Raw genomic sequence first — 23,883 nt, 5'->3', positions numbered from 1 at the left:
TATTTCACTAGTATTACAAGGTTGAGCCTTCTCATGTCTAGATGCCTAGATGGTGGAAAGCAGTGCAAACTCCATTCAGGACTAGCAGTGGCATTCATAACAGGTGACATGTCTTAACCCAAGAACAGTACTTGACACACTGTCAAAACGTGTTTTCAACCTGTAAAGGTTACGTGGCTTCTGCTTATAACTGATCATTTCCTGAAACAGGGAAAATGGAGAGCCATCAGTCACATTTTATAGCATTGTATATTGAGAAGAATTATTGATTGTGAAGATCTACTGCTGCTTGTTCAAACAGATGATGCAGTTTTTCCATATGTCATACTTAGGGGCTGTCCAGTTCAAGGATTGTTTTCACATTGGTGGTAGGAAAGAGTGAAAGGTTGCTGTAGCTGCATGGCCACACTGCTTTGAAAGAGCAGAGGCACAGAAATACTGAAAACTCTACTTGGTGGAAGAGACTTTCTGAAATTTTTTTTTGCAGTCTTGCCTGTGAGTTGAAATGTGCAGTGTTGCTGTGCTTGGAAAGCACACCTTCATGTGCTCTTACAAACTAGCATTCCAGCTTGCTTGAAAACAACAACAAAATGCTTTCCAAGTACTACTTCTGTTTTAATGAGAGATCTGCAGAATTCTCGAGGATGAACTGCTGGAACCCACCTCTGGGAATGAAACAAAGATGTCTTTAGTAGCAGAGTAGTTTATGGGTAAGTACACCTGTGCTTTTAAAAACTCAGTGTTTATCTGGAATTTTGATCTGGATTAATATGGGTCGTGTGAGATGTGCCTTAAGACAGTGTTTCTAGTGTTGAGAGCTACTTGCTGTAACTGTATCTTCTGTTAAAAAAAGGCAATTACTCATCATTCCCAACCTGTGTGCTCGTTCAGTTCTGACTCCCAAGAAATGCTGTTGCCTGGCTTTGTAATAGTCAGGGGGTTTTGTTGGAGATCTTCAGCTGGGTTTTGACTATTTTAATTTAGATTGTGAAGTTTCAAAATGTTCTTCTTCCCCAGCATCTCATAAAGTGCCCCGCACCCCTGGGAAGCAACTCCCCCATTAGCTGAGAGAGATGGTCCAGATTGTTGCTCCCAGTGACTTATCCTGATGGGTTTCATGCCTGGGCAGTGGGACTAAACCTGTCCTGGGAGAGCTCTGGGAGGCAACTAGGCAGAGTGTCCCTTCCCTTGAGTCCCTAATTTGGCTTCCTGCCTACCACTGTGCTCCTCTGCTCCTCTGGACTTGCAAAGACAGGCCTTTGATGGGCTGGTGACTCTCCTGTGATGCTCCTGGGAGCATCTCAACAGGGTGTTATTTGGGCTTCCCCCTTCCACTGTCTGTGCTCCTTTGGGGGCATGTGGAGGAGCTTTTGTTGAGGAAGAAATATGAAACAAAGCATCAGATATTGGGGTGAAGGTAAGGACAGCAAGAAGACAAAGAGGAGCTTGATGTCTTTGAAAAGTCTGTTAATCCACTGAGCTTCCAGCTTTCTCCTGTGATCTCTGGAAGCAGGACTGCTGCTGGGGATCATGTCCTCTCCCGGTGGTAGAACTACCATCCTTGCAGTCTACCTTGCAGTCAGCAAGTAGAAGAGCAGCACAGGCACAGATTTTGTGTAATTATCTTGAGCATTGCTCTTGTCCTGCAAAAAATTGCTGTTTCTTGACACTGTAGTACTTCCATGTGAGACAAATCTACGGATCACAAGTCCTCAGTGAAATTTCTGTGCAAGTTATTCAGTGCATACTGTGTTTTCAAGCCTGTGTGTTGTACTTTGAAGGTGGTAAATCCTAGGGGATTGGAATGATCTGCTTTGGCTCTGAATTCTGTGCTCTAAGTTTGATTTTCCTATCAATTGCCTTCCCCATCCTGTGTGCAAAGCTTTTGTGAGGATTTTTTTTCTTTCCATGAAAGCAATATTGCATCTTTTCTTTGCTGTTCTCCTTTGTGCTGAGTCAAGGAACTTTTTCAGGGAATCCACATTTTCTGCACAGTGTCCCTCTGTTATTCCACCTCTTGCTCTGGTATTTTTCATATTAAAACCTAACATAATGATAACACAAAATTACTCATCAGCTCTACCTCTTCTGCCTTCCCTGTTGTTCCATCCATTGTTTTGATGCTCCTGCTTGCATTTTCCTATTAAGTCTTTACTAAAGTTTAAGACAAGCCAGGTAATGAAATGTCAGCTGCTCTTTAAAGCATGTTGATTGTATGTATTTTTACTGCCTTTCTTTTCCCAAGCAGGTTCTCTGTATTCTGAGCAGCTGTCCCATTCTGGACACCAAAGTAATGCCTTAATTTCAGGGATTGTCTGCAATGTACGAGAGCAATAACTGAGATAAGCTGATACTTCAGCAGATATAAATAGTTGGATTTAAAAAGCTTTATCTCCTGACAGTGCTGAAATCTTGTGATTGGCGCATTTCCAGTTCACTGAAGTCTAAGCACAGACAGGATTATTGTGAGGCTGCTGGACAGTCAAGGTACCACAGCAAAATAGGTGAAGGTTAAACCCCCAGAAATTTAAAATAACTGTCTCCCAGTAAAGACTTAAAGGAGGCTCACAGTCACAGAGTATTCTCAGGTGTCACATTACACTGGTGATTGTATTGAGAAGCCAGGACTGGGAGCACTGACCTCTCCATGAGCTAGATCCTGGGAGGGAATGGTGATGTGTGAGGAGACGGGGAAGTTTTGAATGAGTGGAGGTGTCCCCATATGTGAGATTCTCCCTGCAACTTCCCTTTCCACTTGGTTGTGATCAAAGTTGCCTTGTTCTGCTTATGGATGAGCAAAGTTAGGGAAGTGTCATACTCAAACGCAGGCTGAGTACAGTGTGTACAAACAGGGTGCACCTGCATGCACAGCTGATGGGAAGGGCTTGCTCGTGCATTCTTCACCAGAGGGGAAAGTGGGCAAAAGTCTTGTGTAGCTTTAAATCAGTTTAATATCAACTGGGATCAAACCCTTAAAAATTCATTAGCTTAAGCACAGTACAGGGTTAACACAGAATATCACAGTTGAGTTCAGGTTGTGCTGGTGCTTTAAATAAATCTTTTCTCCTTCACTTTCTGAATTTCTCCTCATTTTAACCCTGAATATATACCTGTATTTGTGGGTAACATCAATATCCCTGTAAAACTTTCGGTCCTGAAATTACTTGTTCCTATGGTTAACTGCTGCTGCCTTAATTTGGTTGTATTTTATGACCCCTGTTCAGTCCTTATGAAACCAGACCCAAGTTTGGTGCATTTTAAAAGCTGAACAAAATGGTAGTTAGCAATTGAAAATTATTCACTTGTGTCTTGTAAAGGGGGAGAGATTATCAAGTCCTGTGTATACATATCATATCTTGTATTTTTATTATCCGTATTTCTGGGCGAAGGATTTCTTGGCCAATTTAAAATAAAATGTAGAGATTAGATTTGTGAGTGCCCAGAAATGCCCAGAGGGGAGGGTTCAGCTATGTGACGTGTGAAATACCAAAGAGGCAGCCCTGAGGGTTTCTCTCCTGCCAAGTAGTAAACTTCAGAGGGAAAGAGGGAGAGAGAATGTAAGCAAACCTCAGTGCCTGCTCCATGGCTGGCAGTTAATAAAGTGGAGAAGATGAATGAACCATACTCTGAAGAAGTCCAGGATTTCTATACATCTGACCTCAGGACACCCACACCGAAGCAAGTGAATATTTGGCCACAGGCTGAAAGGAATGGTAGCAGCTCTGGAGTTTCCTTTTCTTGCCCACATGTCTACCTTTGCCTCCTCTTGTTGTGCCTGATAGGCTGTGTGCTGGGACATCCTCAGTGTCTAGATTATGGGCCACCTTTCCAGCCCCCTTTTCACTTGGAGTTCTGCTCTGCCTATGAAAAATTTGGCTGCTGTGACCAGGAGAGAGACAACAGCATTGCAGCAAAATACTGGGATATCATGGATTACATTGATCCCCGGGGGCATAAGCTGTGTGGAACATACATCAAAGATATCCTGTGTCAGGTAGGGCAGAAAAATAATATATGTATCCTATGCTTTGGGCTGGTTTGGGGGTCAGTTGAGATTCTGATAGCTCCTTATGGCTGGTTGTGTTGCTGTGAAGGGAGGTGTGGGAGCAGGGAAAAGGTGGACTGACAGGGTAATGGCACCTAATCCTCAGCGTGCATTTTGCAAAATGCTTTGTGTAAGGTGCATCACTCTGGAATCTGGCAATATATAGTGACATTTGCTAGCAATAATGGTTTATGAAAGCATTGCCCAGTGCAGATGATGATGGGAATCCTGCTGCTCAGTTGATTTTTTCATAATGAAGGAGAGAATTACAGATCAATATTTATCTTCTGCTTGCAGCTACCAGGTGCTGGATTACAAATTCTACACAATCAAATGATGTGGGAATTATGGGCGAAGTGTTTGGATCTCTGCACTGCATGAAGGATGTGTTTTGACTGTGTTCCTGCTGAGGATGCTCCAAATGGTGTGGCTGTTAAAGTAGAACAAAATTTAGTAGGCAGTGGTTTCAAACAGCTGCTGCAAGGTCCCGAGGCTGCAGTCACAGCATTTTCATCAGTGCTGTATCCACATTGCCCACCTGGCTCATGGAAATGGGCACTGTGCAGGGAGGAAAGACTACAGGCACTGTTCTGGCTGAGCTCCTCTGCATCCCCGTAATTAGAGAGCAGAACCCACCTGCCTTTTTAACAACTGGTAGTCACACAAAGCTGGACTCACTGCATGCCAAAATTCAAAGCAGCCAAAAGACACACTTAATCTTTCTAAGAATGTGTAAAACTCTTGCAGTTAATATTTCCTTAGCTTTAAAGTATTATCTGTGTATCAAAATGTTTCCACTCTTTTTGGATGCTGCAAGCTTGTGGCATCTCCTTGGTGTAAAGGACACATCCTTTCAGCACCAGGGCTGGAAAAAAGTAGCATCAGGGTGGTTTGTGACTTTAAAGTTGCTAAACCAGAAAAAGATGTGTTGCAGGTCCTAGCAGAACCACTGGTGTTGATGTTATGAACATTTTTCTACGTGTTTCAGGTAGAAAAAGAACACTATAAAAATTTACCATTGCTTCTTTGATTGCTCATTCTGCAAGGTGCAATGTAATTTTGTTCTAAGTGTATTTTGTAAACAAACGAACCAAACCAAAACTAAAAAACCCAAACCCCATACCCTTATTTACTTATAGATTTTCAAAGTTATAAGCTGTTACTATTTTTTCTATCTTTAAGAGCAAGATTGCTGTTAAATCTTTGAGGAGGAGCTTGTGATTGTGTTATGTGTTGCTCTTCCTGGTCAAGTTGGTGACAACCATGGAAATGATGTTGAGTTCTATAGCAAATATTATTTGGCTGTTGAATTATTAAGAGTGAAGATGTACCAAATGGTTTTGCTCTAGGAAGTCACTTTGCTGGAAATTGTTGCTGATCTCATGTGGAAGGGATGTGAAATGATAACATCTCCATTCTACCACCTCCACAGTCTCCTGACAGTTTGTAGTCACTACCTGTGAAATGTTCACATGTACTTATTGCCACATTAAATATGAAAATACAGATGCATTTATGTGATCAGCATGTAATTGTGCCAAGTGCTTATTTCTGCAGTGTATGGCAGGACTTCAGATAAACCGCTGCTGTTGGTAAGGAGTGCTTTTATTGATATTCTCCATATGGAACTTAGGACACAAAGATTAGTCTCAGAAGCAGCGGTAGACAAAATAATATTGTTAGCTTTTGCCTTTTGAACAAAACATTGGAGGAAAGTGGTGTAGGTGCTTACTGATAAACCTGAATAGTAGCTGCTCTAATTTAGCAAAGGTAGCATTATTTCACATTTCTGGGGAAGATCAGAGCAGTAGCTGTGTGTTGCAACAAAGCAGCTCATTCAGTTAGATGTCCCTTCAGTGCCAAACCCAGCAGACAGTAAAAACCAGACAACCTTCCTGGTGTGGCAATGAGGGGAGTGCTGAGCATTGCACAGAGGAAGCTGGTTTTGGCAACAGCAGCAGTCTCTTTGGTCCCACAGAGCCCAAGAAGGATGCCATGGAGCACACCTTAACTTGGCAGTGGGGCTGTGTGTTTCTTAACAGACAGTGATTATACAGGGATGTGTTCTGGATCATGGATTTTCTGCTGTCACTCTAAACCAGATTCATTTCTCTTAAAAACTGACAGGCTAGAAGAGGCATCTAAAGCAATCTGGCTCTGTTGGCAGAGCTGTTTCAGTTTGCATCTGGCAAGATCTGGGTCTATTTTAGTTAGCTACACTTGTTTTAGGAACTTAGAGTTTTAGAGGCTGACACCCAGCTGAGGTGTTCTAGGATTTAGCTTAAAAACTGAATATGAAACTCTGAAAACTGCCTGTAATGTTCTTAAAGAGGTGTTGTACAAGTTGCGTGGCTAGAAAATTTCCCTGGATGCAAACCTTGCTATGTGTGCTAGAACACCTGTTTGGCTGATGGCTGGGAGGATGCTTCTCTGTTTAGAAAACTGCTACAGGAGAGGCTTAAAAAACCAAAAAAGGTCAATTAAGCCTTGTTCAAGATGATTGAAAGCTGTGATATTAGCATGCAATGGGAGCTGATGCAGGGAAAGCAACATACTTTCTAAGCCAGTTTTAATCAGAGGCTTGACTTGATTCCTGAATGCATACTCTTCAGAGAAGCTATTACAAAACAACAGAGAAGCATCAATGTGATCTTAGGAGTTTCTTTGGTTTTATAAAGTAGTGAGATTAATTTTCCTGCATGCTTGAGTGAAATGAAAGCAGACAACCAACAGTGACTGCAAGGCCACCTAATCCCGGGAGTTTACATAGACCCTGAGGAACAGCCTCCATCTCATGTGTCTTGCTGGGTCTATGTGCTGCAGGCATTGTTTTGTCAGGCAAACACTGGAGAAGCCCAATGGCAGGGAAAGCATGGCAGCTGCTCAGGGGCTACACTTATTCAGAAGAATGAACTGTAGGAGACCTTTATGCTGCAGCCTGTTGGCAGAACAGAGTTGAGGAAGCTCAGAGGTGGTGAGAATATGCCTTGTTTCAGAAGCAGCTGTTTCTTTAATGTTCTCAGGTTACAGGTCTGGGAGCTGGACTCTGCTCCCACTTATTTGAGAGAAATTAAAATTGTTTTCAAGGGTGTTAATAAAGTAATCACTTCAGAACAGAGCTGAGAGGAGCTTTAGTTTTCCAGTGACTTGTGCACAATGGAATGGTGAGCCAGCTGCAGCCACATGCTAGTGGGAATGAGGGAGATTCCCAGGACTAGAAATGCAGGTTAGGCTCTGTCTACTCTCCCATACCTTTCTTTGGAGACACCTTATCAGGCTGTCACCTCTCCTTGCTTCCTAGTGACTTGAAATCGGCACCACATTTTGTGCAAATATGGTGCTAATATAAATATAACTAAAACCTCAGCCCATTTGGGGGTGCATACATGAGTGTGTAGTGGTGAAAGCAGGCAGGGTGAGCAATGGCTAATGGACTCAGGGCAGGAAAGCATCAGGGCAGGAAATGCCAGCCAAGTGTTGTTAAATGCCTGCACCAAAGCTGCTCTCCTTCAAGAAGGTGAGAACAGAAAGACAAGGACATTTACCTGAAGCTTTGACTTCTGCGGATGGTGCTCAGGGTTTGGTGGTGCCCTTCCTTGTTATGATAAGAAATTAAACATGGGGAAAATGGTGTGATTCTGCCAACTAGGGCTGGAGTCAGGCTGCAAGGGCAGGCCGAGGACATTTGGCCTCCCTTTGCAAGGCTGGAGACTTCTGATTTGGGAAGTGGGAGAGGTTCCTTACAGATGTGATGCAGGAGCAACAGAAACAAGTTCATTCTATGCAGTTCATTCTATGGCAGCAATGAAAAGTGAGAAACTTGCTACACCATCCAAGAACTGACCTTTACTACTTACAAATCATATCTGTTCTTATTATGGCCAGAAGCCCTCGGGTACTTCTCTGAGCACAGGAAACAGCTTACTGTGTGAAGTTTGGAATCAAGGACTGTAGTCTTCACATTAAATACCCTAGAAAGGCTGCTTCTTGCACAAAAAGGAAAAAAAAAAAAAACCAGTGCTTGTATAGCTGTCCAGATTTTTAAAATGAATTTTGTTTAATGAAGCAAACTTGTTTAATGAGGCAGAAAAATTGCTAATGCAGTAGTTCTTCGTTCGTCGACTTCCTACATACTTACCTTCCTACATGTGTGCCCAAAAAAAGACCTGGATAGATTGTTTTGAACTGCTGGCATTGAAACGAATATAATAATATTTCTGCAGAGTTTAGTCTCTTCTGTTTTAACTTCTGCAACTTTTTGCTGATTAAAATAGAGGTGGGATTTTAATGGAAATGTTTTATGGAAGTTCTGGCCCAGAATTTAGGTACAAATTCAAATGCAATGCCTGATTTTCAGAATTTAACCTATATTTTGCACAGCTAAAACTTAGTAATCTTTGAAGGAACATAATTTAAATACATAAGACTTGAGAATGTTGCTTGCAGTGGTTTTTTCCTGATGATCACATATAGAGTCAATGATATCTACATGAATTGCATAAGATGATATTTACTTACCTGAATCAGTTTTAAATCTCAACTACATCTGCTTTGGTAATACTGTGCATGCAGGAACACGACTGGAGTAGTACAGCATCAGACCAAAGATTAATTTAGCCTGTGTATTTAATTGATATACATCTTTAACATATGTACATCGATATACATCTTTAACAGATGTACATCGATGTACATCTGGTAGAGTTTCCCCTTCTTTTTTCAACCTGGCTCCTACTACCTTTATCTGATGCTCCCTCATTTTTCTTCTGGGGGTAAGTGTAAATATCACAAGTGACTTCTCCATGTCACTTGTGATGTTTACAGACCTCTGTTAAGCTGTTACCCTGCTCTGATTACCCCTCTGCAAGACTGTTGAGTCCCATCTGAGTGAGTGGAGAATCCCCACCCTCCACAGTTGTACTTCCGTTGGGAAGAATTTTGCGCTTTGATGAAGGAAACTACTGCTCTCTAAATCCATTTTGGCCATATCCTGAGTGACTTTCTACTACTCCACATCAAGGGTGACTCTTTATGTTCTCTGCATTACTAATTTTTCATTTTATTAACCAGTTTGCTTTCATGAAGACACCTTGGCTACTCCCAGATGTGTGTACACAGTCACATACTTAGTTTCTTTTACTTTCTAGGAATGTTCTCCGTATGCTGCACATCTCTATGATGCAGAAAACCCTCGGACACCTCTAAGAAGCCTCCCAGGGCTCTGCTTTGACTACTGCTCCGAGTTTCATTCCAGCTGCCGCTCTGCCATCCGCCTGCTGACGCGCGACAAGCACATCCAAGAATGCTGCGAGACAAACAGAACGCGCTTCTGCAACCTCCTCCAGCTGCACGACGAGGACTACTGCTTCCCCAACGTGCTGAGGAACACGGCCCTCAACTACAACCTGGGCTCCGTGGTGGAGGACCAGGGAGGCTGCATCCAGCTCTGCCTGAGGGAGGTTGCCAACGGGCTGCGGAACCCGGTGCTCATGGTGCACCCCAACGACCGCTCCCACCGCCTGTTCGTGGCCGAGCAGGTGGGCGTCGTCTGGGTCTACCTGCCCGGTGGCAGCCGGCTGGAGGAGCCCTTTCTGGATATTAGAAGTATAGTGCTGGCTACGCCATGGCTAGGGGATGAGAGGGGTTTTCTGGGGATGGCTTTTCACCCCAAGTACAAGTACAATGGGAAGTTTTATATCTATTACTCATACATGGATAAGAACCGAGTGGAAAAGATCAGGATCAGCGAATTGAAGGTTTTGGCGTCTGATGCCAACAAAGCTGATCCACGCTCTGAAAGGTAAAGTTCAAGTTGAATGCTACTGTAGGCCACAATGAGAAATCATTTTTCTCTGTCTCTGTCAGAGAGACAGATAGCCCCAGGTATCAGTACAGACTAGGGATGAATGGACTGAGAACAGCCCTGCTGAGAAGGACTTGGGGATGCCGGTGGATGAGAGGCTGGACATGACCCAGCAACGTGCACTTGGAGCCCAGAAAGCCAGCCGTGTTCTGGGCTGCATCAAAGCAGTGTGGCCAGCGGGTTGAGGGAAGTGGTTCTGCCCTTCTATTCCACTCTCATGAGACCCCACGTGGAGTGCTGCATCCAGCTCTGGGATCCCCAGTGCAGGAAGGATAGGGACCTGTTGGAGCGAGACCAGGGGAGGGCTACCAAGATGACTAGAAGGGTGGAGCACCTCTCCTATGGGGAAAGGCTGAGAGAATGGGGATTGTTCACCTCGGAGAAGAGAAGGCTCTTGGGTAACCTAATAACAGCCTTCCAGTACCTAAGGGAGCCTATAAGAAAGATGGAGAGAGACTGTTTAAAAGAGCATGTAGTGACAGGACCAGGGGAATGGCTTCAAATTCTACCTACTGAGAGTAGGTTTAGATTAGATATTAGGAAGAAATTCTTTACTGTGAGGGTGGTGAGGCACTGGCACGGGTTTCCCAGAGAAGTTGTGGATGTCCCATCCCCAGAAGTGTTCAAGGCCAGACTGAGCAACCTGGTCTGGTCCCAGGTGTCCCTGCCCACAGCAAAGGGGTTGGAACTAGATGATCTCTAAGGTCCCTTCCAACCAAACCATTCTATGATTCTTTCCACTTGCAGAACCTGCACATTCCCAGTCACCCTGGTTCAGGTGTGTGACTGGCCTACTATCAGTCTACCAGAGACAGGTTGGCTCAGCGTCACACAGTAAATCAAAATTAAAATGAAAAGAGGACCCAGGATCTAGACTTCCAGGTCATCTTCTCTCTCCATCTTGTACTCTTGTCTTCTAAAGAGAAATAACAGCCTTAAGCCTATTATGGAATTCACATCTGCCCTAAGTGTTTTGTACTGTAGGAGAAGCCCCTTTCTGTAGCTTCGCTACAGTACTATACACTCTTTTTATCTGCTGTGTGTGCACCTACCCTGTTCCCTGCTAAGAAAAAAGCTAATTCTCAATTATGGAGGAAAATTTGTTAAAAATGGTCTTCTTTTCTGTAGAATTTCACAATCACCCTATGATGCTTCTGAAGCCCTCATATTCACCAATTGCTTCTCATATAAGAAAGCAGAACCCACCTGCCACAACCAAAGTTGAAAGGGCAACAAGTATTCCCTGCAGAGGAATGCATTGTGTATTTGCAGTTGTGTTTTCAGAAGAGCTGTGGTACTCCTGTGCCCGTGGTGGTGGGTGAGCTCTGTAGCACAGGAGGTGCTAATGCAGTGCAGGCCAAAGCAGGAATGCTGCTTGGTTCATGGGAAAAGTGTTTCCCTGAGGGGTGCCACACTAAAAGGAGCTCTGCTGCACGGCAGGAAGGTGGCCTGATGCTGCAGGCTCACAGGAAATCAGATGCCACCCAGCAATGTGTTTGACAAAGCTGGTACATCTGTACAGCTGGGACATCCTGCTTTCTTCTGTAGGAGTGGTGATGTGATATTTCTGCAGCCTCCCAAATGCTCAGTCCTTCCCAGTACCCACATCTGGACTTATTTGTCTTTTCTTTTTTTTCCCCAGGAATCTTTTGGAGCTTGAGGAACCAGCTGCAAATCATAACGGTGGGCAGCTGCTCTTTGGTGTGGATGGCTATATGTATCTATTCACAGGGGATGGAGGGAAAGCTGGAGACCCTTTTGGAAAATTTGGAAATGCTCAGAACAAGTAAGTAGGATGGGAAGTGAAAGCTTTGAGCTTGTTCACTAAGATACAAGGTTTGGAAGTGAGACAGTGTGGAAGAATAAAGTAAGAGTGCTTCCTGAAACTGCTTGTGCACCTGCAAGTCTATCCAATGCAGTATTTAAAAAATTTTTTTTGCATTTTGAAAGCCAAGTTGTTTAGGGAAGAGAGAGTCTTCTAATTTGGGAAGGTTGCAAGACATATTAGCTGTTGGGTAATTAATTTCGGACAGATAACTTTCCGTTGAAAAGGGGGAAGAGAAAGATAATTTTTGTGTTTTCAGTTGGCTCTCATGCTGGGGTTTCTTTTTCTGTTGTTCTCCTCAGGAGCACTTTGTTGGGGAAAGTTTTGAGGATCGATGTGGATGGAAAAAGTCCTGATGGAAAGCCTTACCGCATCCCTCCTGATAACCCGTTTGTGTCTGATCCCAAGGCCCGCCCTGAGGTTTATGCTTATGGGGTCAGGAACATGTGGCGCTGTGCAGTTGACAGAGGGGACCCTGTCACAAAAAAGGGAAGAGGGAGGATATTCTGTGGGGATGTCGGGCAGAACCGGTTTGAAGAGATTGACCTCATTGTTAAAGGAGGGAACTACGGCTGGAGAGCAAAGGAGGGATTTGAATGCTACGACACAAAGCTTTGCCACAATTCCTCTTTGGGTAAGGAAGTTTTCTTATAGAAGATTACTTTATCACATGTGTATATTTAGTGGGCTATAGCACTGTTTTTCCATTGAAGCTGAATAATCCCACGTTGTGTGTTAAATAGAGATTGTTTACTTAAGAGCAGAAATCCCTTCTCCCCAGCCCTGTGGTGTTGGTATGAAATTACACTCTGCTTATTCAGGGAATTCCCTGCCACACACTGCACCTGACAAGATGTTCAAGTTCAAAGCCTGTGCATTTTGTAGACAGCGTTTTCCCAGTGAAACCAGGAAAGCAATGGATTTGGTTTATCTAGAAAAGAGATTCTCTTCAGAGGCTCTGAGCCATGACTGTGGCTAAGGAGAGTGGACCAGGCTGATCCTGAGACCCTGAAACAACTCCTGTGGCAGAGGCAGTGTGTCCTAGCAAGCAGGGTGTTGCAGTAGAACGCCCCAAAGCTGTTCTCTGGGTCTGAGTGTGGGTGTGATGGACAAACTCAATTCATGCCTCAAAAAAAGAGTAGAAATTGGTGGTCTTTGTAAAGGTCTTCGCAAAGCATGGTAGAAGAACCGGATATTATTATAATGCTCCTTAAGCTGAGACCTGAAGACACCTGGTCTCAAGCTTGTGTAGGTGTTTCTGAAACATTTGCATGAGCAGGCAAGTGCAGAGTGTGCATTACTGCACAAGTGCAATGCAAGTGTATTTCTCTCTGCTGTGCCAGTACCCACATAGCTCTCAAGTGTTTTGTTTGGTTGCTTTCCTAATGGCCCAGTCCTCCATTGAAAACAAAACTGACTTGGATTTTGCTGGTTAATCTATGGTTTTTAATGAATTGCATTTGTGATCTTTATCCTCATCATTAAAGGCAAGCTATTTGATCCTGGGGAAAAAAGTGAGGACAGGACTAAAATTTTGTGGGATCTAATAATTCAATATGAGAAAGGGCTGAATTAAATTTTAGCATTGCCAGAGACAAAGTCTTTATTTTATTAAAGTCTCATGACATAGAACAGAGGTAGCAGACTTATTCATGTTCTGTGCTGAGAACGTTAGTGAACCTATGAAGATGTTAAATTGCAAGTGCTTGATCTTACTCCCTTCTCTAAAAATACTGAAATCAGTAAAGATGATCCCTGTTGAAATGATTGGTGCAGTCACAAACCTGCAAGATAACACTTCCTGCAGGCTGATACCTTTCTGCATTGCTTGCTTGATGCAAAGAATCTTGGTTCTATGTGTTATGGAAGCTCATTTTGACTAAGCCTTGATAAGCAAGTACACAAAGAGCTCCTTAAAACCCCTGGGCCTGTTCTGTCCTAAAGTACTGAGTTCCTACTGAAATTTCACTGTGTGCTTTGTTCAACTGTATTGGTCCTTCTTTTAATTGTACCTGTCAGTGTCATTGAGCAGTTGCTTTTTGATGCTCTCTGGAAGTAAATTTTCTGACTTTTTATTTCTCTGAGTTTAACAGGTGACGTTCTCCCGATATTCGCATACGGCCGCAGTGTGGGGAAGTCAGTCACTGGAGGTTATGTCTACAGAGGATGTGAATCGCCCAACTTGAATGGCCTTTATATTTTTGGTGATTTCATGAACGGGTGAGGCTAATTGTTTTCTCTGCAGCTCCCATCTGGTACCCTCATCTGGGCAAATAAGTGTATTGGAGCATCCCAAACCCTTTTGAGCTGCAGTAAATAAGAATGCCGGATGTCTGTGTACTAGATTAAATGCTCTGTTTGATTATTATAACAACTTTTTTGGTTGGAATCTAAACTTACTCCAATTTAGAATCCTTGGGATACGTTTGCTTTTGTTCAGGCCTATTTTTCCAAAAATCAGCCAACAGTCAGGGTCCTCACTGACTTTTTTTCAGTAATGCATGATTTTGACAGGAACTAATTTTGATAATGGAAACATAAAACACAGGGTTTTATTTTTCATCTAGTCGACTTATGGCTTTACAGGAAGATGAGAAGACAAATCAGTGGAAGAAGCAGGATATCTGCATTGGCAGCACAACAGCTTGTGCTTTCCCTGGAATGATCAGTTCTTACAGCAAATTCATCATCTCATTTGCTGAGGATGAAGCAGGTGGGTATCGTGCTAGCCATACCTTCACTGGAAACTGCACTGTCAGATCTCTGTTGTAGGGAGAATGTGCAAAATTATGTGGCTCCTCACATGTTCCTACAGAGCAGGCATTGCAAACAGGTTTGTGGCTGTCTCAGCATGGCAGGGAGGGTTGGTCTGTCGTTCAGAGAGGTCTCCTGCCCTGTGTGGCTATTGCAGGTTGGCTTGACGGAGAGCTCAGGAGACAGATCCTCACGTGAAATATGCCAGCTTCTCTAAGGAGGCTGAGCTCCTGTTTGTTGCAGCCTTTCCTTGTCCTCTTGTTGATGTTTGTTTTTACTGTTTCATTAATCAAAAGGCTATATCAATGCAATTCACCTTTTCATTGTAACAGCTCATCCTCGCTTGAGTTCTTAGAGCTTATCTGAATTTTCCCTGCTTCCCTAGTATAAGTTTCTCAGTCTTATTCAAAACAACAGCACTTTACACTATGGATTATAGACCAAGGCTTTATTTGGGTATCAGGAAAGCCACTCATTTTAAAATTTAGTGTAAAGGTCTCAGCACATGAGATATTATTAAGGTCACAATGACCAGATCTCTCACCAAGGTGGAAGTACCGATGCATATTTTGTGCACTTTTCTACAGTCTCCTGACATAGCTATGTAACACAAAATGCAGCTGTGAGTTTTTGGAGAACACAGGTGTGGTTTAGTGAGCTCTGATGCTTCACCATTCAGCAGAAAAGGGATTTGCTTGCAATGAAAAGATCCTAGATGGTCTGGTTAGCATATTCTGTCAAAGCTTCATGGAGATGCAGGCTTTGTTGTATAATGTATACAATTTTTAACTGTTCTAACAACATGTGGAGTGAGTGGATATTAAATGTCTCTTCTGGTGCTGCTTTTAGAAAACAAACATGGTGGTGTCTTTCACAACTACCATAGAGAAGTAAGAAGCTTCTGTCTTCCATGGATTAGCCAATTTAGTTCTTTTTGGATTTCTTCTTTTTTTTTTTGGTATGACTATGAGATGGCTAAACATTTCTTGTGTGGTCTTCCCCTCTATTTGTAGTTTCTGGCTGCTTCTTCGGTACAAACATGTTTTAAAAAATACATATTTATACAGAGGAAATGAACCTTTTGGAGAGCCACAGACACGAGGTAATGAAGGTCCTGCTCAGGCATTCTGCCTGATTGAGAGCTGCTGGTTCTGTGTGGACCCTGCTGTGGGCAAGAGACGATTTGGTGTCTGTGGGAGCCCACCTGCACAGATCAGGGTGAGGCCAAAGCCTGCTTCTTGGACATAAGGCATGACTGAGGGGGTAACTGAAGGGGTTTTCTTTTCTGACCACATGAATTAGTGAAGAGCCAGGAAAGAGAGGAAAATGGAGAACTGGGATTCAGCTTGGGCACTTGAATCTAAGACCAGTTTTCTTTTTTCACTTCCATTTAGGTGAGCTGTATTTTATGTCTACTTCTTATCCCAGTGCCTATGCACCACATGGATCGCTCTACAAGCTTATTGATCCTGCAAGGTTTGTAGTTAAAGATGTTTTTCCAGGCCAAATTCTTCTATAATCACCGTATGCTCTCCAGGTACCACAGTAAAAGAATGCTAAGTACTACTGATAGATAATCTCACTGACATCTACATTCAGTCCTTGGTTTTTGTTCACCCACTCTACATCTGGTGCAACTTTAATCAGTTTTAATGAATTTATTCCTCACTCGTCATATCTGTGCACACAGAAGTCGGAAATAGAGTGCAAATACCTTGGAAGATCTGGGAGAGTTAAGGATTAGAAGAATATCTCCTTGGTTACATATCTGAAATATAGCACAGTGATATTTTAAAAACAACAGCCCATATCCTTCAGGGTCATTACATCAAATATCTACCATGCACTTTAATATAAATAAGTGAATTGTACTCCACAGTGTAGTTTTCTTCATGAAGATGAGTGAAACCTGGTGGTTCACGCAGTGTTCAAATAATAACTGGAGTCTGAATTTGAGTTTTTCCAAGCAAAATATTTTTCCCCATTAAGCATTATCCTTGCTAAAGTCTGTTTTTACAATAATAAGCACACTTACATAATTTTTTCCTTCCCAATATTTTGGATCTTGCTAAAAAGCATTAAATGGATTTCAAATCACCCTGTAAAGCTGATACAGTGCAAACGTGTCTGTGCTGTTGCAGAGACCTCGGGCACTAACAAAATGAAGACATCAAGTTATGTTTTCTTGTGAAGTTAAATCCAAAGCTAGATGGTAAACTCAAGCTCTGTACCAAGGTGATGGGAATAGGAACTTTCGAGTCTTTTACTTGCTGTAATTGCTTGAGGAGACTCCTGCCTTTAACACATCATTTGCCAGGAAGTTTTTGAACTGCATTAACTGTGGCTGACCAAAATACAATATTTTCAACTAAAAAATTTCTATATTTGTGAGCTTGCATAAACATCGAGAGCTTGTGCCTGCTGTATTTCACCAAAGAAATAAAGTTCTATAGTCTCTATGCCAGTCCCTAATGTGCCATGAAGACCCTGTGCTTTTGAAGCTTCATGTCCCTCACTTCTAGAGCAGGACCAGGCACTTATTTCCTTGGCTCTCTGGAATTTATTCTTGTATTTTCTGCTTCACCTTGTTTACCTTAGCCCGGATGCTGCTCTGTCAGCTTTGCCCTTGTCTGTTTGTTTAAGCATGTTGCAGGCTTGTCCAGGGTTGTGCTCCTCTGGAGCCTGAGCATGCTTGGCCCTGGAGCAGAGTGTCCTAACACCTCCAGCTCCTGGGCTGTACTCTGGCCTCCTCCTGACTGTACCATGAGTGGAGATTTCTCCTTTATCCTTTGCATTTTAATGCTGTTTATAGGGCTCTTCCTTTACTGTCTTGCTGGGATAACTGGCTCCCCTGATGGGAGCAGTCCCAGTCTGCTCAGCCAGGCACTCCCTGCCTCCTGCCCACACATCAGCCAGCACGCTGGCAAGGGCAGCAAGCCACACAAATACCTGCTTTCAAAACATTCTCAGGGCCACTGCCATGCACCTGATGGCAACTCAAACTTCCCTAGGAACCTGCCAGGAAAACTGGTGACAGCAGTGCCATTTGTCCCCATTTCAGCTTGTCTTTCCAGCACTACTCTTGGAGGCAGCAGAGTGGTGCCTGGATTCACACCAAATTCCTTCAGTCATAAGCAGAGGGAAAATGAATTAGGAAGTGATTTAAAAATTAGAGAGGAGAAAGAGGGGGGGATCACCCCCCCCCAAATCCCTGCAAGCAATGCCAACAACTCTGCTTTAGTAACCTTTTTTTAAAAATTGAAATGGTGTGGAGGAAGCACTTGGCTCTTGTCACTGTCTGAAAGAGAATGCTAATCATAAGAAAATGTGATGCCTTAGGTTATGCTTTGCTTTGCTCTGTGCTGTCAAGCATGCCAAATTGGAAGAACCTGTTCTTATTTGTCCTACAGCGTTTTCCCTTGGTGGGTAAGGGAAAACACAGGTGTGTTGTGCTTCTTTGTACCCCCTTCCCATCATTTAATATGTGACAGCTTTACCTTGGGGAAAACGTAGGTTTGGGTTTTTTGTGTGCTTTTGTACTGTGGGAAATTGTCAGGGAACAGCAGGAGAAGAACATGGACACATTTTCTTTGCAGTTGTTCCTCCCTCACTCCTTGCCTGTTTCTTTCCTGTCTCACCCCTCTCACTGCAGCACCAGGTTGTGTCCGAAGCAGCTCCCTCTGAAGGTCACACTAATGTTGTGGGGCTGTGTGGAACATTCTGCTGTGTGTGCAGAGATCCTTGTGCTGCACTGTGAGGGAGGGCAGAGAACTGTCACTGACAAGCCCTGTGTGCATGAGTGAGACTCCCCTGCTCCAAGGCAGGATGCACAAGCCAGTATTGGTGAGGACAACCCGAAGTGACTGATTGTCTGGAATTGAATGCCCTTGAATTCAGTGGTGGGCAGCAAGTTCACCCAGGCAGGCCAGCATCCCACACACCAACCAACCAACCAACCAACTGGCTATGGATGCTGGATAAAGACAGCCCAGGCTGTCTGATGACAGAAACTTGACAAGAAGAGTGGTAGAAGAAAAGCTGTAGCCTTCCAGCTGCTATTGGGAGAGGGGTTTCGTGGCTTGCAGCCTTGTGTAGGCTCTTGAATTCCACCTGTGTTTCACTCCAGGTGCCTAAAGTGCTTTCGTGCCTGTTCCACCAGAGGCAAATGACAACAGGTGATTGATGTGTGCCTATGAAATAAATAAAGTTCCCTAACAATCTCTGACATCTGCATATGGGTTTCTGTTTTCCAAGGAGAGCTCCACCTGGGAAGTGTAAATACAAGCCTGTTCCAGTGAAAACAAAGAGTAAGCAGATACCATTTGTTCCACGTGCAAGTAAGTTGTCAGGCTTCTCATTTTACTGAGAAGCAAAACATATAGCCATCTTTCCAGGATGTGATTGGAATCTATAGCAGTCTTAAAAACTAAAGCACTGAGCAGGACCAATCTTGAAGTTTGGCTATCACATTTAACCTGTGCTTCTGCCATCTACAAGATGCCATGCTTTTTCTTAATCTCAGTCTCTGTTTTCTTTTTTCCCTAGTGTTGCCAAATAGTAGTGTACATGGGCACTGATGGCTTTGAGTCAGGCATTGGATTAGGTCTGGGAAGTTCTGAGCGCTTATGCCTGACTCGGTGACAACCTTCTTGAATCAAATAATCCCCTCTCTGTACCTCTAGGGGAGTCAATCTTCCTTCCTTCTGACCATCATCTGTCTTAAAGTCTCATGCAACTAGGGCAGGAGTTCCATCTTGAGTAGAAATGGTGTTTAGCAAGTTGAGGTTATCTTGTCTGGGATTTCCAGATATTAGTGTAATATGAAAAATTTGTATCGTTAAGTCTGCCAAAAAAGGGTGCAAGGTTTCATCATACTCTGCCTGGAAGTAACTTTCCTTAAATAGACATTCATAATTTCTAAAATTAAACATTTTATTTCCAAGAAAACCAAGGGTCTTTTGATGGAAGAAGAGAGCTTTATAGTGTGCATTTCTTCTTTCAGAATGTCAGCTATTTTTCTTAACTGTAGCTCTACTAAGGATTTCTATCAGTTGTATCTCTGAATTAGCCTTTTTGCCTTAAAGCAGGGATGCTGAACCATGTTATTTATTTTCCTCAGAGACTGTCCTTGAGCTGCTTAATGAGCCTTCAACAGCCAAGCCTCCAAAAAAATCTTCTACCCTTCCTGCAGCCATCCCAACTGTTTATTCTAAGAAAGCAAATAAACCCCCATCCACCAAAATAAAAGCATCAACAGTACAACCAGCTCCATCTGGTAAAGAGAGAAAGAGAATCAAAGCTGAGGCTAAACCTCACAAGCCAAGGCAGGGAGAAAAGGTTGCACACAGCTCCAGAACTACACCAGCACCACCTTTGCCTAAAAGGAAGAGCTCCCACCTAGCCAGACCCAAGAAGGTTCTTCCGAAGAACACAGCACTAGCTAAGGGAAAACTGGAGAAGAGAAGGAAGAAGCAGCTTTTGAAGCTTAGTGATGTACCAGAATAAGCAAGTCACTTGTAAGATGGTGAAACAAATGTCTTGAATAGTGACCAAATAAAAGAGAATTTGACTGACTTATTGCACCAGTGCTCCCGGGTGTGCCTCTGTTACTGGCAGTGCTAGCAGTCTCTCTATATGTTTTATTAATCCTAAAGTGCACCAGCCTCCTAATATTAACTTTCTTTGCAAATCCTCCTATGATGTCCTTTTCTGACATAAGTGATTATGAGAGTCTCTGATGGACATTCACTGGTAAGATTTATCTGTGCATGACTGTCTAATAAATCTGAGTGCCTCCAAATTCTGGGACTTTCATCTTTGATCAAAGAATATGGAAGAGATATGTCAACGACCTCACCTTCCTCTTTTTTTTTTTTTTCTTTGAGACGCAGTGAAAAGTATATTTCAAGAGCAGTTGTCTTTCAGACAATGAAATTAGATTTTTTTTTTTTTCCTTTTTAGAGGGGGGCCCACCAAGATGCTCAGAGGGTTGGAGCACCTCCTATGAATACACAGACTGAGAGAACTGGGGTTGTTCAGGCTGGAGCAGAAAAGGTTCCAGGGAGACCTTATAGCAGGCTTTTAGTCCGTAAAGGAGGCCCACAAGAAAGATGAGGAGGGAGTTTTTACAAGGTCATATAGTGCCAGGACGAGGGGGAACAGCTTTAAACTGAGACAGGGGAGGAGCCAAGGAAACACCCTCAAACACCCAAGTTACATCTGAGCAGTGAGGTGGAACCATCCTCCGGTTTGAGACCACCCAGGGGGACGCGAGGCTGTCACAACCCTCAAAAGTTCAGTCCCAGACAAGTGTGTTTATCCGGGAAGCGCAGCCGGGGCCGGACCTGCGCTCCCCCCTGGGCCTGGGAGGCCGCCGGGCCCATGACGTCATTTTGCAGTCCCGGCGTTACGTTCGTCTCCGACCGCCACCCCCTGGAAACACCGGGTCGGGAATGCAAAAGGCACCTCCCCGCTGCCGCGGCGGTGGCTCCCCGCGGGCGGGGAGAGACCCCAAGCCCCCAGTTTGGTCAGCGGGAAGATAATGATAAAAAAGAGGAGGAAAAGCTGTAAAGGCCCCAGCGAGGATCGAACTCGCGACCCCTGGTTTACAAGACCAGTGCTCTAACCACTGAGCTATGGAGCCACCTATCATTTCCAGCCCTGCCGACGGCTCCTGGCCCTTTCCCGCGCCGCTTCCCCGCGCTCCTCCTGGATTCCGGGGGTGCCTCCAGCCGCAGGGGCCGGGTGGGCACCGTCCGCTCGCCGCCCCCCGAGCCCTGCCCTGCGCGGGGTGTCTGCTCGCCGGAGCGCCAGGGAGGCGGAGCGGCGGCACTCCCGCCGCGGGGGCTTCCGAGGCTCCTGGCCCCTTGGAGCTGTTTGGGGGCGTCTCATCTCAGCACCCCCGGCACTGAGCCGGACCCCTGGAGCCGCCCCGCACCTGCGTTTTCCATGGGAAAAGCTGCCCGTGGCGGGGGTGCGAATCCCGCTCCCAGCCCACCTGCACGGCATTGCCCGAGGGCGGCCGGCGCCCTTCCCCCCTTCATCAGTGGGCGGTCGCACCTGCCGCAAATTCCGGGAGAAGTTGCCGTGCTGGTGGGGGTGTTTCGGTGGTACCCTGAGGCTTACGAGAGGATTGCTCCCGGCATTGACTCCGCGTCCCCCCAGTGCTGTGAAGGAGGGAGCGGCCCCTCCCTGACGGAAGGTTTTGGGAGGTAAGGCTGCACAGCACGTGGTTTTGTGCAGAGTGGGGAGAAAGAGTCAGCTTAAGTAGATTATAATCAACTCGCTGTTGTAAAACCTATTAGGTTTTGTGAAATAACCGCTGCAGGAAAACTGGTTTAACTCTCTCGCAAATAAACCACAAGTCTGGTTTGACTGGGGGATGAACCCAACAGCAGGATAGGCGTTGTGCAGCCTTCCATTCCTCTCTTGATTTTTACTGAGCAAGGAAGTTTGAGGCCATTTGAGGATTTTTCTCCTTTTCTTTGCATAAAAGAGCCAGTCTGTCACGTGCAGACCCGCTCCATGAAAGCTTAGGTGACGGTGAAAAGATAAGCTGTGGAGAGGAAATTGAGAGACACCACTACAGGATAATAAATCTGAGCAGTTTAGCTGCACACTGGAGTAATGTTCTGGAAAAGCAGACATGATTTGCTGGGTGCGAGCTTCGAACTGCGTGTGACCAAAAGTAAAGCTCCTTGAAATGAGAATAGACAGAAAAAGCTGAATTAAGGAGTTAAAGGCCTTTCATCCATCCCACACTCCACAAATTATGAACTAGGTCAACTTCCTCTTTTTATTTTTTTTCTGTAGTTTTTATTTCACCTTTTCTTTAAATGGATATGATCTCTGTGGACAAGCTAGACCAGTTCTGGTGAACTCTGTCTTGTTGTTTATGTAAGCCACTAAAATTACTTTAAAGTATCTGCTTTTGACCTCCAGTGTGGCAGCTGATAAATTAATGAAGTTTCACATTTCTTTGGTCGCCTTTTTGCCCTTTCCTTTGAAGATAGTGACTCTTTAGGGCTGGTAAAGCTCTTCTAAAGAGGGCTAAAATATCTGTGGTGAGTGTTCTGCTAATGCCTCAGGGAAATGAAATATAAGCGTAGCTTGTTTTATAACCTTAAAGCAGGCAGGAGCAAAACTGTCTTACACTTCTCATGCTATAAGACAATTCTACCTTCATCAGTCTAACACATCTGAGCAGCAGGATAAGATGTATTCTGAGAACAGAACAGTGTTGAAATAAGTCTTCTGTGATAGTATGGCTGCCTGCCACCACTGGGCTTTTTAACTTAAGTGCAAATGTGTAACTGTTGTGATTTCCCTGCTTCCATATTTTGCTGCCCACTTAGAGCTCACTGCACCGGCGGGCTACACCTCAAATACTGTGTCACAAGGCAGTCTTTCTTAGTCGAACACCCTGGGTGGGATTCAGAGGGTGTGGTGGTAGTACCACGCTATCAGTAAGCCCCCTGACTTCTCTTTGTAATGGAAATTAGACACTTCTGGGATGTAATTCATCTCACCTGGAGGTAAACCTCTACAATAAGTCATCTAAGTCATGGTGCCTGTTTCTCAGTTGACTGTGATGGGTTCAGAGACATCTCGCTGGGTGGGACAGGTTTGTACCCCTGAGCTGTGTTAAGGGAGCAGGTATCCTGCTGAGACCCGGCTGGGACACGGCAGCTGCTTTGTCTAACAGGCACAGCAGCACTGCAGAGCTCTTGTCTGCAAGCTGCTAATGCTCTTGGCCAGTCCACATGCTCAGTCTCGTTAGCGCAGGAATAACCTTTGGTTTAATTTAATACCCGTTCGATTTAGATGTTTAAACTAGAATAACTGTAGTAGGAAGATTTCCCTCAGAGGACCAAGAGAATTTTCAGGGAGATGGCAAGGTAAATCATACGTCTAAAGAAGACTCTATGATTTCGGCAGCTAGACGCACAGATGTGAAAATGAAGCATTCAGGCGAAAATTGCCTATCTAGTCTGCTGTTCATGGCTGTTGAAAGCCACTAGGTGGAACCTAAGGACTGCGTCAAGAGATGAGGAAAATCCTTTTAACAGACTTCAAATGCCGAAAAGTGAGTTTTTACCACACAGGTTTTTTAAGAAAGATCTGTAGGATGACTTACCTTTAAATGTGTGCCAAACGTGTAAAGATGCACGTTTATACGTGCTCTGTAAAATTTCTGCTGATTTGCAATAAGATTAAACTTGTGTTGTGTGTCCCCTTGCTTAAACCAGGACTTTCCCAAGCATGGGTTCTTTTCATCTGGTTCAGTGAATTAATACCGAAAGCAGTGGAGGGCTAATAGGAGCCGTTTGGTAAAAGCCCTGTGAAAGAAGTACACAGGCCCTCTGCAAACTGCCTGGCTGGTACGACACGTTTGGC

At 44.3% G+C, this 23,883-nt stretch overlaps 1 protein-coding gene and 1 non-coding gene across 3 annotated transcripts; one reads left to right on the top strand and one right to left on the bottom strand.

Annotated features, from left to right (window-relative positions):
• The first annotated feature begins 81 nt into the window (after window positions 1-81).
• Window positions 82-20,064, top strand: HHIPL2 (HHIP like 2). Of its 2 annotated transcripts, XM_051783556.1 has the most exons (10): window positions 82-710; window positions 3,783-3,994; window positions 9,193-9,845; window positions 11,551-11,694; window positions 12,036-12,367; window positions 13,827-13,953; window positions 14,301-14,446; window positions 15,882-15,963; window positions 18,742-18,824; window positions 19,607-20,064. In XM_051783556.1, the coding sequence occupies exons 1-10, from the start codon at window positions 707-709 to the stop codon at window positions 19,990-19,992; spliced, it is 2,169 nt and encodes a 722-aa protein (XP_051639516.1). In that variant the 5' UTR covers window positions 82-706; the 3' UTR covers window positions 19,993-20,064. The 2 variants fall into 2 exon arrangements, with proteins under 2 accessions (XP_051639516.1, XP_051639515.1); XM_051783555.1 differs by lacking the exon at window positions 82-710 and having other exon boundaries at window positions 2,563-3,994.
• Window positions 20,065-21,057: 993 nt separating this feature from the next.
• Window positions 21,058-21,130, bottom strand: TRNAT-UGU (transfer RNA threonine (anticodon UGU)). Its single transcript has one exon. It is a non-coding gene; the product is annotated as a tRNA-Thr (tRNA).
• Between the last annotated feature and the right edge of the window lie 2,753 nt (window positions 21,131-23,883).

The sequence above is a fragment of the Manacus candei genome, unplaced genomic scaffold (assembly GCF_025592945.1).
Source record: "Manacus candei isolate 608988 ecotype Guabito, Panama unplaced genomic scaffold, ASM2559294v1 h1tg000017l, whole genome shotgun sequence".
NCBI classification, from domain to species: Eukaryota; Metazoa; Chordata; class Aves; order Passeriformes; family Pipridae; genus Manacus; species Manacus candei.
Note: the sequence above shows the minus strand (reverse complement) of the source record. Positions and strands in the feature narration are given on the sequence as shown.

Excerpts from the sequence above, each read along its gene's own strand:
- HHIPL2 (XM_051783555.1), top strand. The coding sequence starts at position 3,611 with ATGAATGAACCATACTCTGAAGAAGTCCAGGATTTCTATACATCTGAC. Across the intron at positions 12,368-13,826 it reads TTGCCACAATTCCTCTTTGG|GTGACGTTCTCCCGATATTC; the intron begins GTAAGGAAGTTT and ends TGAGTTTAACAG. Across the intron at positions 13,954-14,300 it reads TTTGGTGATTTCATGAACGG|TCGACTTATGGCTTTACAGG; the intron begins GTGAGGCTAATT and ends TTTTTCATCTAG.